General features: G+C 33.9%; 1 protein-coding gene across 1 annotated transcript; it reads right to left on the bottom strand.

Moving 5' to 3' along the window:
• LOC112790334 (glutaredoxin-C4) lies at positions 1-3,655 on the bottom strand. Its single transcript, XM_025832673.2, has 4 exons — positions 3,232-3,655; positions 1,616-1,689; positions 1,184-1,282; positions 1-407 (listed from the first exon to the last, which is right to left on the bottom strand). Exons 1-4 carry the CDS (start codon positions 3,387-3,389, stop codon positions 331-333), a joined length of 408 nt encoding a protein of 135 aa, XP_025688458.1. The 5' UTR covers positions 3,390-3,655; the 3' UTR covers positions 1-330.
• Between the last annotated feature and the right edge of the window lie 9,921 nt (positions 3,656-13,576).

The raw sequence follows: 13,576 nt of genomic DNA, 5'->3' as shown, positions 1-13,576 counted from the left end.
TTGTCACAAAAATCTCATCTTTCATGAATATAAGTTTAGCTTTGTTTTTTTCTGGATAGTTTTTTCAGCGCTTACAATATTCTTGGGTAGAACTGATCATTTTTCCAAGTATAAATATGAAAATATAACTTGCCTGAAGTTAAAACGTACACTCCATACATAAGAGGATTTGAAAACTATCCATCACAGATATAACTCAACTTTTTAACTCATTCCAAAATGTAATCTCATCATGCTCATCTGTCTAAACTCTAAATATTCCAATCCATATTTGGTCACATGATGCAATCTGTGCTTCTCAACAGAGTTTCCCCTTACACATAATCAGATTCAGAGATCATCGTGACCCTTCGTCTCAATTCCAAGAAGCTTAGCCAGACGGCCACTCTCATAAGCTTCGACAGTATCTAGAAATCAGTCAATCATAAAATGTTTGAGAAAACTTTACGAACATTGTTTCTAAACTCAATCTTGTTTCCATAAAAAAAAAAAAAAAAAAAAAAAAAAAAAAAAAAAAAGAAGAAGCTGAAGATAAACTAGTTCCTCAGCGTTTGAAAGTGAAAAAATGAACAATACCCCAAATCAGTCTTTAAGAAACTTAGTCAAATACTTTAATCCTAAACAAATTTTAAGTGCCAAATCAGTTCCTAACTTTACTTTTTATTTTGTTGGACAAATCAGTCATCACTCAAAGTTTGATAAAGAGTTAGACAAATCAGTTCTGAGCATTTTTTCAAGTCCCTTTATACAATCTAATGTGGGAATTGATTTTTCTAACAAAATAAAGGATTGGGAACCGATTTAGTGCTTAAATTTGTTGAAAACTAAAGTCGTATTAAAAATTTTACGAAATGATTAGGAGTATTACTCTGAAAAAATTATCCTTCATTGGCCAAATTCATTCCTCATTATTTAGAGTAATACCCAAAATCAATATCCAATAGTTTTTGTCAAACACTTTAGTTCCTAACAAATTTCTATTTTGATTTGGGGTATTACTTCATCAATTAATATAAAAGGGGACATATTAATCAGCTCAATTTGTAAGGCAGGGACTTATTTGTCATTTTCAAATTTCGAGGGATAACTTTCTCTGTCTTTTTGTTGGGGAGAAGGTTGGTGGTTTACTCTTATTTATATCATAGGAATTTTTTTTTTTAACTAAGCAGAGACGTAGACATACCATCTGAGCCGCCAAGGTGCTTTCCGTTGATGAAAACTTGTGGGACAGTTCGCCTTCCAACGATATTATTCAAGATATCCTGAATCTTTGAGCCATCATCTGCAAGAGTTCTCACTGCCTTGAGTAACAGGAATGGTATATTTATACATCATAGTTCATACTAATGCTATCAGGAAACTGTTTCGATTTAAAGTTTTAAACCCTTCTCTTTTTATCATCAACACTATCCGAACCAAACTATCTTTTTGACTTACTATATTGCTGTGTTCAGTTATTCCCACTCTAAAACTTACCGTCTCAGAAACGAGATGCTATTGGAAACTTGTTTTTCCACAAATTAAGTTACACAATGTAAATTAGCTGGAACTGTTTCTAGGAAATATATATAGATATATTAAAGAAATAAAATGCAAGCAGCAGTTTCTAGTATACCTCTCTCATCAAGCTCAACAACATGTGCGTCCTGGTTCAACTCTTTAAAAACAGACTTTGCTCTTCTGCAGTACCTATTTACCATAAAGAAATTGGGAAATGCTGGATAATGAATATTCCATAAGATAGTGCCCGTTTGGTGATAGGCTTTTTTGGAGGAAAAAGGTACCTTTTCGTTTTTATTTTTTTTCAAAAAAGTACTTTTACAAAATAGTAAGGGTGTCCGGATAGAACTTTTGGGAAGAAAAAATTAAAAGACATGAAAAAAAGTTATTTTTTCAAGCTAACATGTTGCTGTTTAAAAAAAAATTTAAGAAGATTTTAATGAATTGTTTACTAGAAAAAGTACTTATATTTTCTATATAAATGAAAATTGCTTTTTATAACCAAAAAAAATATCTTAAAAAAGGGTTTAAAAAAACTACTTTTTCAAAAACAAATTCGGATGCATCCAATTTTGTTTTTCTCCTGTGATCAGATAACTAGAACAATACGTCTTTCAACAATGCAAAGTTATGAGTCATTCTACTCCAATCCACCAAGCTTATGGGTAAGGAAAAAACAAACATAAACAACATAAGAAATACACGTCTTACCAGATTCTAAACTTAGTTAGAAGCTTTAATAGTTAGTTAATCAAGGTTGGTTTGTGTTATTCTGTTAGTATTGTCACTAAATAGTTTATCGGTCTTGATCCCTGTGTCTATAAACCTTTTCGTATACTCTTCAGACAACATAGAGTAATTTCATCTTTGCCATTTCGTGTACCCTTCTCCAGTTCTCTAATTCTGTTCTCTCTTACGGGCTTGTGATTGCTCTCCTCACTCTTGGGTTCTACTACTTTTACATGGTATAAGAGCTCCTTAGGAAGCTGTCTCAAAGTTCTCAATCCAGATTGGATCCTCCAAGCCCAAATTTCTGGAATTCTAATGATGGGAGTGTTTTATGAGAAGCTATTATTAGTGAGGGACAAGGTTTATTCAGGCATGTAGTCACCAAAGCTTTAGCCTCTATACTATATCAGCTAGTTAATCATTGTTGGTGACAGTTAGGATGCATTTGCAAGTTGAGATCTTCGAACAGAAGGGAATGACTTGATAAGTAAAGTGGAAACCATTTTCCTATTCAAGCGGTTGCACCAATCCCCTTCCCTCCTTTCCCTTGAAAGATCTCAACTTGCAAACACACCAGTAATCTCCATTGGTGGTTATTTATTTATCAGGGTCTGTAAAGTGTAATCCAAGAATATAGTCAAGCAATGCCCGAAATATAAAACACAAAATCAGATTCTAATTTGATCCAAAATATCAGAGCAGAAACAGAGCATACTCATATTAATACTCAATTACTCATACAATAAGTCAATAACATAGAGCAATCTTTCAGAAATAATGTGCCAGCTGTTCATTTTTCACAGAACACACACATGGTCTTTAAAACTCTCAGATACAAACCCTTTCCAATTACTACAAATCCATTTCAGGAAAAAAAAGGAAAGAAAATTGATTTCCGTTTGTTGCAGATCCAATGCAACCAGATAACAGGACTTAATAATTTAACAATGAAGGTGGATCTCATTGAGAACGAAAAATAAAAGGAAAGAGAGCGTGACGTACGGGCAATAGGACTTGGAGAAGATAACGACAGTGTGAGAATTGATGGTGGTGTGGACGAACTCACCCACAGAAGGAGCTGAAGCTTCGGTGCAATGGAAGAGAGAAGTTCCTAGAGCTAGCACTACCATTGCCGCCGTGAATCTCGCAGATGCCGCCATCACTCTTTTGTGCTCACCTACCTCCCCCACAAAGCCACTCGGTTATAAAGTTGTGAAATGCGAATGACAAACAATTGAACGAGACTTGTATATAGATTCTGGATGTTTCTGTTGCTTCTGGTTTTGAATGGTTAGCAGGTTAGGTATGAGGATGCAACCCCGTTCATCTTAGATCTTGTTCGCAACTCTCCGCCGTACGATTTCGGTCAATGCTTCATTTAATTAAGAAATATTTTAATTCTTAATTATTATTAATTAATTAATACGAAGAACAGTTTTCAAATCAAGAGAAACCAAAATGGAAATAAGAAGGGGAGAAAAAAAATGAGTAACACGGACTAAATTCTTAAGGTGGATACTACAATGAAGATGGCATAATTGTCTTCATATGAGTATATTTCTTTTTGACCTTTGGATGATGGATTGTATGGTTAGATTTTGATATTTATAAAAGTGTTGTTTTTGTTTAAAGTGTGGCTAAATAAATAAACCACACTTTTAACCAAAGCATCTTCATGAGAAGATATTTTTGCCATCTTCATTGTAGTATCCACCAATTCTTAAAGTGGGTCTGAAAATGAGCTCGTACATTAAAATTGTCTTTGAGATTTTAATTGCATTTATTATTAAGATTGTCAAATTTGTGAGTTAACTTTTATACTCGTACGAGTTTACTTTTATATATATATAATGTATATTTACTTAATTCTAACGCTTCAAAATTAATAATATCAATCTTAAAGTATACAATAAATTAAAATAGTAGCATATACTTTAATTTAACATTGAACAATATCAAATAATCAAATTAATCAAATAATCAAATTAACTCTAATCAAAATAATTAATTACTTATCAACCATGAATAGATGAATCATCTGGCCATCTAACATAAACGAAAGGAATAGGCTAAAATTAAAAGCAATAAAATTAAAAAAAAAAACTAAATCAAGAAACAAAGGCTCAAAGAAAGGGGCAAAAGGCATACAAAAAATAGAGGATATAGAAGAAAAGAAGGGGAAAAGTTCCAGCAACAGCAGATCGAAGATAAGGGTACAGCATGCAGCGGTGATGAGGGTACAGCATGCAGCGGTGATGAGGGTGCAGCAGCAGCACGAAACGACGGCAACAAAGAGTCATGAATTTCATGACGGCGCAAACCAGAGCAGAGATAGGATTGTAGGAGAAATAGTCGAACTTGTGAACGGTGATAGCACGATCGAGTTGCGGATAGTAGAGATATGAAGAAATACAAAGTAGAGGGCAACATAGGTAAAATTCACAAAGACAATGGCGCAATTCAGAGCAGAGGTAGCAGACGCAGGCGAACAGCAGCAGCTCGACAGGGAACAGTGACCGCGGCAGAATATGGAGAGAGTGAGACTTGAGAGAAACGGCGCAAATGAGTGAGTTGTGAGTGAGTTTTCTTTCATTCTTTGGGAGTGTTATCGTAACCCTAATAAAAAAAGTGTTTTTTGGTTTCAAAATGACGCTTTTTTGAGCAAAAATGAAGAAAAACACAAACTCGCTAACTCGGTCCTAAACTCACGAGTTTGTCCGAGTTTGACTGAGTCTAGCCGAGTTTACTCAGGATAAAGTCTATGTCTGAGTAAACTCAATCCATATCTAAACTCGTAAACTCGTACGAGTTTATGAGTTAACTCGAGAGTTTGACAACAATGCCTATTACGTCTTAGAGATTAAAAAAATTGCACCATATTAGTTCCTGACCCGTTTTCCGTTAAAGATGCGCTGGCGTGGCTTTATGACATGGATCTTTGGTGACACGTGTTACCTCATGGTTTATCCACGTATAACGATATGATGACGTGTTGGTCAGCAACACGTGGCATGATGACGTGAATGATTATGCCACGTGTTATAATATTATTTGTTCACATGTCATCATTACGTATGCACCAAATTGATCTCTTACTTTGTGTCAAATGACTTATTTTAGTCCATGAAATTAAATGTCGTACACCAGATTAGTCCCTTTATCAGTTTATTCTCTTTTTTTTTATAAATTTAAAATTTTTAATATCTTTGAATACACTCATTTTAATCAAAACTGCTATAATTTTTTCTTTAATCTATAGGATTGTCTCCTCCTCTTGTTTGCTGAACAAACCCCTCTTCAATCCTAGCCTTAGATGGTTAATCTACCTTAGTCTGCATCCTTTTCCATTCATTTGTATACTTGTATGCACGTGTAATTGCTTTTTTATTACAAGAAAAGCTACAACTGATTCCAATCAAAAAAAGAAACTTAGTTATTTCTAAGATATATCAAATTTCATAAATGGTGTTAAATGCTAGAGAAGTCCATTGTGAGATAACAAAGTTGTTTAGTCATAGTTTCTTTGCATGCTTCATTTTCTGATTGAAAGCTTGCCATGTTATTATTTGATGGAGTATTTTTTTGTCTTTAAAATATTAAAATTGATATCACAGATTTTTAAACAAGTTTTTGACACTTATTTAATACTATTAAATCAAGTTGTCAGCAACTATTATTGCTAATTTGCTATTCATATTATTGGTATCATGTTGATTTGGTGAAAATTTATCATATATCCAAAAAAATGCTAGTTTTGTTTAACCTTTTTAAAACTTTAGTTTGAGTTTTCTAACATTAATTTATCATAAATATTAATGTTATGGTGTGAGTGAAGGGTGAATCAGTTGAGAAAAGCAGTTCAATTCCGAAGCAATGTTGTAGCTGATACTAAATACTATGTGCGCTTTATTAGAGACATGTAAATTTCGATAAATTAATAAATAATTAGTCAATAAATTATTTTTTAATAAAAAAGATTAGAAATGCGAATATTATATCAAATTAGGATAGAGCTCATCGAAACGAGAATTTTGACACTAATTTTGAAAAAAACGGTCTAAGATTGGACCGAACAGACCGAACCAGTTGAACCGGGCCCAAACCGGACCGACCTATTAAATGAACCCAAGGCTTTCTTCTCCCTCATTTCAGCTAAAACAAAGCTGAAGCACTTACAAGGGAGAAGAGAACGAAAATCACTGCAAACCCTTACGGTGAACTCCGGACGCCATAACTTCTCCGTCCAAACTCCAATCGCTGCACCATTTGCGGCCACGCGTCCACCGCATCGAGCTCTACATTTCTACTAAAACAACTTCACTGGTAACTTTTTTTAACCACTCTCAGCCTTCTCTTCAACCAGTTTTCGAACTTTTAGTAGGAATGTTGAATTCCTTTGATTTCTGATGTTTTAGGATCCAATTAGCTTGAGGAAAACGTTCACTCTAGCTTATGTGAAGCTTGGGTAAGATGAGGATATGATAATTCTATTTTAATTTCTTTGAATTTGAGCTTTGAGTATTAAATTGGATATATATGTGTTATGAATGTGCATTAGGTTGTGAATAAATAATTGGAGCTTGAAATTGTGAATATTGGAACTTGGAGGAAGCTGAACTTAGAGTTTGTTGAATTTTGAGGGGCTGCCTTAATTTTGAATAAATCACTTTGGTCGTTACGTGGAAATCGGCCAATGTATGATTTAGGTTTCTTGCATTTAATATATAATGTTCTGTGAAAACTTAGGCTAGATGACCATAGAATAAGTTGCAATGCAGGTGTATGTTTAATGTTTAGTAATTTGCTGTTGAATATACTTGGTTGGTGTTTGTGGATAATTAGTAATTGATTATGGATGGTGGTTGTTATGTTGATTTGGAAAGAAACATGGTTGAATGTGTTGAATGTTGTTGTTGATGAGTGTATTTGGTTGGTGTTTGTTGGATAGTTAGTGATTGATTATGGATGGTGGTTGTTATTATGTTAATTTGGAGAGAATTATGGTTGAATTTTGTTGCTGGGAATTGTGTTGGAATTGATATGTTGAGAGTGAATGGAATGAAAATTGTGGATGAGAATGAGGTTTAAAGAGTATGAAAATTTTGGTTTTGGGTTGAACTTCGGCAGGCTATAACTTGGCTTCCGGAACTCCAAATTGATTTCAACTTGTTTTAAATGAAAATTAGATCCATGAAGTTTATGCCGTTCGAAGAACAGAAGAAAACGATTTAAAATGATTGAGTTATGCCCATTGGAAGATTGAGTTCATAAACTGTGCTTATAACCAACTTTGCAGCTTTGTTTCTTCATTTATGCTATTGTAACTTTGCTACTGCATCTGCCTTAATTTTTTTACAATTCCATGCGTACACGTGGCACTTGTTTCAGCAAACATGATTTTTAAGATTTTTAAAACCTATTTCAAACTACTAAACCTCTATTTGCATTCTATTGGTCATAAATAATAGTGTTAAACGTGATAATCAAATGAAGTTAGGAAATGAGGATAACTTAAAGGTGAAGTAAAGTTGAAAAGTGATGAATTTATTATGAGATGTTACGGATAAGTCATATATGATACTTTACTAGATATTCGAATGAAAGATTATGTATGAAATTTGGCTTGAATGATTTAATGATCTGAGATACGAGATTCTCTGGATAAGTGCCGTGGCTTGCCACCACGTGTACCAGGTTGAAAACTCGATACTCTGTTGACCCTACGACATAAGGGTGATCGGGCACTATAAATTCCCGGGAATGTAACCCCCATTGAGTAATATTGATTATTTGAGAAAAAGCTATGCATAGACTCTTGGGGATGCACGTCGAGGGACAGTCTAAGGTTTTCAGACTTGTTGGGTTGGCTGGATAACCGACAGATGAGCCTCATCAGCTATAGGACAGGCATGCATCATATGCATACTACTTGAATTACTTGCTTGTGCTTTAATTGGGTGTGCCTAAGTGTACTTGCCTTGTTAAATGTATATTTGTTACCTGCAGTATTTGTAACCTTCTTGTGCTTGCCTTTATCTGTTTATTTGTCTGTGAAATGCATGATGGAGTTAGAGGTATGGAGGAATGGCCGTATGGGATTTAGATATAAGATTAAATTAAGTTAGGTTTAGATACTCTTAGAAAACCACCTTTTATGGCTTCTGTTTGATACTTTAAGCTCTGTAATCTGAGTGTCAGCGTTCTAGGATTGCCTCTGGCATTCCCAGGACTTTATATCTTATGTGTGTGGCACCTTTACCATACTAAGAATCTCCGGTTCTCATTCCATACTATGTTGTTATTTTTCAGATGCAGGTCGAAAGGCATCTCGTTAGGCGTTTAGACTCTTGAAGCAAAGAGGTTACTGGGCTATTTTGTTGTACAATGATGTATATATATGTACTTAGCTTTCTCTCCGCATAACTTATTCTTTTTTATCCTCTTAGAGGTTTATAGAGAGGCAGGATTGTGTTTATGTACATTTGGGTTTTGGATATGTTTATATATATGTGTAAATATTCTCCAACCAGTCTTGACTTCGCAGGCTGAGTTAGGGGCTCGTTACTTTGTATCTTTGACTCTCTTTTCCTGCTTTGTATTACTTTACACTTAACAGCTATAGTTTTTTTAGCACACAAGTTAACTCATTTCTTGAGCGTTGCGCTTTTGTTTCGCGATTTTTATTTCCTCTATTCTTCAAGGCTCCTAGCATATTAAAATTCTTCTGCTATTATATGTATACATTTTATTTTAGAGGTCGTAATACCACACCACCTCTGTTTTACGACTTAAGCGTAAAGGTCAGTGTGGTAGGGTGTTACAAGACACATCACATCAGCACATTGATTTAAAATCAGGTTAAGATTTCGGAATTTTAATTGGCACCATTTTTTCTCTAAGTGAAATCTTGGGGATTCGAGTTCCTAATTTTAGTTCACTTCTATTAAGTTAGCTTCTTTTGAGTCTTGAGTGCTTTATATCTAGTATTGGAAAATTATTTTGCTTTGTATTTTTCTAATGATATTGGTTAGGAATAAAATTAATTTTTAAATTAATAAACATAAAAATTTAACTTTGTAATAATATTGAATGTAATAAAAGAATTTTAATAGAAGAGCTTGTAATAAAAGAATTTTAATTTATATTTTAAAAAATATATATTTACTATATGAAAAAATAAAAAATATCTCTAAAATATTCAAAAAAAATACTAAAAGACTAGATTAAAAGTATATTATTAAATTAATAGACTAAATAAATTATCATTAAACTATAACCTTTTTATTATGTGATTTGGCCTAATCTTCAATTATGATTATGGTCTAATCTTTTGGAATTTTACTTGGTAACAAATAGATTGAAGTTTTTAGTTAAGCTCTTCTAAGCGGATTTTGTCAAAACGTTGATCATGTCATGGCAAGGTACAATGCATATTTTTTATTCTTTTCACTTTATGATTATGCTATTAATTCATGTGTGGCTCCACTTTAATTGTTGTGTTAGTTTTGAAGTTGCAATTTAACTTATTATATTTGTACTATAAATTCTTTGTTTTCCTTTATTTGTTTTACTTCAATGAGTTTTTAGTAAAATATTTAGAGAATTACTTCTAAGACTAAGAACTATTTCCCAACCTAACTACAAGGCTATGAACTTCTTTTTCATTGTCCATTTCCCTTAGATTTCATAACACCCTTCCTCTTCTATTCTTGTTATCTTCACTTCGCGATCCCTGATAGATTTTTCTCCTAAAAAATTTAATCATTATCGATTAGGTTTTGTGATATTTCGAAGGATTGGATGGATCTATCGAGATATAGCGAAGAGTATATCAATGGTGTTAATAGTTTAGACTTTGCATACTTTGAGGGAGAACGGGACAGACAACAAATCTAATGTCCTTGTAAGAGGTGTTGCAACATTGAGTAGTATAGAAGAGATGTTGTATTTGACCATTTAGTAGCCGATGAATTTGTTAAGGGGTATAGAACATGGATTAATCACCAGAATGGACAATCTCGATGGTGGTTGATGATGACACAGATGACGAAGAAGGTGCACGCGATGACATCAAAGGACTGCTTAATGATGCATTCAGAGATGTGCCTCACGCTGAAGGTATTACTGTAGGTCAAAATGAAGAGGCTAAAAAGTTTTTTACAATTTAATAGAGGGGGCAAGTCAAGAGTTGTAACCGGGTTGTAAGAAAATTTTTACATTATCATTTGTCATCCATCTGTACTTGTTAAAGTGTATATACGGGTGGAACAATGCCTCCTTCACTTCCCTTCTTGAGCTATTGAAAGAGGCAATGCCTGACATTAACATACCTTTATCTTTCAATAAGATGAAGGCTATGATAAGAGATTTAGGTCTCGATTATAAAAAAATCGATGCTTGTCCTAATGATTGCCTCCAGTATAAGAAAGAACTAAAAGATGAAAAACAATGTCGTGTGTGTGGAACTTCTCGGTATACTGAAAATTCTAGTGATAATAGCGAGATCCAATCTCACAAGAAAGGTCATCCTATTCCTGCAAAGACTCTAAGATACTTTTCTATAATTCTAAGACTTGAGAGATTATTTATGTGCTCAAAGACGGTAGCTAGTCTGAGGTGGCATGATGAGGAGCGCGTTAAAAATGGGATGTTAAAGCATCCTGCTAATGGCCTGGCATGGAAGAACTTTGATAAAATTGATGAAGACTTTGCAAAAGAATCACGCAATATTAGACTAAGCTTGTCAAGTGATAGGTTCAACCCATTTCGTAGCATAAACATTTCATGGAGCATGTGTCCTATGATGTTGATGGTATACAACTTGCCTCCGTAGATGTGCATGAAATCCGAATATTATATGCTTTCTTTGCCTATTCCTAAGCCACAATCACCTGGTAAAGATATTGATGTGTATCTACAACCATTGATAAAAGACTTGAAGTTGTTGTGGGAAATAAGGGTCGAAACTTATGATACATCAAAGAATAAGACCTTTCAAATGCGGACAGCTCTTTTGTGGACAATCAATGATTTTTCTGCATATGCTATGTTGTCTGGGTGGAGTAGAAAAGGAAAATTGGCTTGTCCTTGTTGCAACAAAAATATCTCTTATATACAACTAAAACATAGTCGGAAGAGAATTTATATGGACCGTCGTGTCTTTTTACACATGGATCATCCATGGAGAACCAATATAACGTCTTTTAATGGGAAGCAAGAATTAAGACCCCCTCCACCTGTTATAGAAGGAATGGAAATTTTTGAGATGCTAAAAAATGTTGAGAATGTTTTTGGGAAGAAACAAAGTACATCAAATAGTTTTCCATTGAATTGGAAAAAAGATCAATTTCTTTGAATTGCTTTACTGGCACAAGAATCTGCTACGTCACAACTTAGATGTCATGCACATAGAGAAGAACATACTTTACAATGTAATTGGAACTCTCTTGGATATCCCAGGCAAGACAAAAGACCATTTGAATGCTCGATATGACTTAAAAGATTTGGAGATCTGAAAAAACCGTCAACCAAAGGAGGTGAATAATGGCAAGAGAACAAAGTTGACAAAGACATGCTTTTCTATGATTGCTACAGAGAAGTCAATTTTTTGTGGTGTTTTGAAGACAACAAAGCTACCTAATGGTAGTGCTTCAAATATATCACGTTGTGTACATCTAGGAGAAAGAAAAATTTCTAGGTATAAGACCCACGATGCTCATTTTATGCTACACTATTTACTACCAATACTGATTAAAAGCATCATTCCTGATCATGTGGCCATTTCGTTGATTTGACTATGTTCCTTTTTTGTCGCTTATGCAAAAGGATCATCACACTGGAAGAGATAGATCGACTGGAGTTAGAGATTGTGGAAACATTATGCCACCTTGAGAGGATCTTTCTCCCTAGTTTTTTTGACATAATGGTTCATCTTCCCATTCATTTAGCAAATGAGGTGAGATTGGGTGGTCCAGTACAGTTTTGTTGGATCTATCCTCTAGAAAGGTACATGTGTACATTAAAGTCGTATATATGCAACAAAAGTTGCCTCGAAGGTTCTATTGCAGAGGCATATCTGATTGAAGAGTTCTTAACTTTCTGCTCAAGACACTTGCATGGAAGTGTGTGAACAAGACTTAATAAGCAACCTCGAAATGATGATGATCCTAACGAAGATGAAGTTATGCCATCAAAGTTATTTTCTAACAAAATTCGTTCGTTAGGTGTGGTAAATGGAGAATCAATTAATCTCGATGACATATCAAGTGCTCAAGTCCATGTGTATGTATTACACAATTGTGAAGAAGTCGCAGATTATGTTAGGTAACTTAACACAACTTATGTTTATTCACTAAATCAAGTGCATTTATATTTTTTCTGATCAAACATAACTATTATTAACTATAGACAGCATGAGGATGAGGTTAACAATCAGCGGGGAACGAAATGGAGAAAAGCAAAAGTTTACAGTAAAACCTTCTCACAATGGTTTGAAACTTGTGCGAAGGATCTAAATGTGCCTGTTTGGCTAAAAAAATTATCTCGAGGTCCAAGCTCTGTTGCAAGAAGATTTTCTAGATGTATAATTAATGGATACATGTTTCACATTGTGAAGCATGAGGCAAGGAGAAAAACATAAAATAATGGTGTCACATTAACTGCTTTAACTTCAAGCTTTGCAAGTGCTAAAGATAAAAGTCCAATTCAAGACACTATAGCTTATTGTAGCAGGTTATTTGAGATAGTAGAGTCATACTATTTTGGGCGTTTTAAGATTGTATTATTTCGGTGTGAGTGATATGATGCTGGGAGAGATAAGTATGGTCTTACATTGTTCACTTCAATAAGAAATGCTACCAGAATGAACCTTTCATACTAGCATCTCAAGCATATCAATATTTTTATGTGCAAGATCCATATGAACATAACAAATATTACGTTATGGAAACTGTTCCAAGAGACTTATTTAAAACAAGTGACGAATCTGAGTCTGGGACCTGTCAAACCTTCTATAGTGAACAACACGAGCATATAATGAGCCCTACCATACCAACTGATAATGGTGAACTTATTTGGAGAGGAATGATCTACGACCTACGGTTATTAAAACAGTTCCCCAAGTGACTTCTACCTAAGAATATGAGGCAGATTTCATTGAAGATTCTGATTCCCATGGGTCATCCTAAGCAATTTATTGCTTAATATGTACATATGTATACCTAAGTTTTCTTCTTCCCCTTTTTATTTGTAAGTTATATTTTTGTTTTAATTTCTCATTTTGTTAGTTTTTTTCTTATATGATATGTCACTTTATTGCTTATATTAACTCAAGTTAACTAATTTATTT

Source organism: Arachis hypogaea, chromosome 3 (assembly GCF_003086295.3).
Source record: "Arachis hypogaea cultivar Tifrunner chromosome 3, arahy.Tifrunner.gnm2.J5K5, whole genome shotgun sequence".
Classification (NCBI taxonomy): domain Eukaryota; kingdom Viridiplantae; phylum Streptophyta; class Magnoliopsida; order Fabales; family Fabaceae; genus Arachis; species Arachis hypogaea.
Note: the sequence above shows the minus strand (reverse complement) of the source record. Positions and strands in the feature narration are given on the sequence as shown.

What these genes read in the sequence shown, in the direction of transcription:
- LOC112790334 (XM_025832673.2), bottom strand. Translation starts at nt 3,389, where the DNA reads ATGGCGGCATCTGCGAGATTCACGGCGGCAATGGTAGTGCTAGCTCTA. An exon ending in TTCTCCAAGTCCTATTGCCC is followed by an intron (nt 1,690 to 3,231) that starts GTACGTCACGCT and finishes TATGGTAAATAG; the next exon opens with GTACTGCAGAAGAGCAAAGT. An exon ending in GCACCTTGGCGGCTCAGATG is followed by an intron (nt 408 to 1,183) that starts GTATGTCTACGT and finishes ACTGATTTCTAG; the next exon opens with ATACTGTCGAAGCTTATGAG.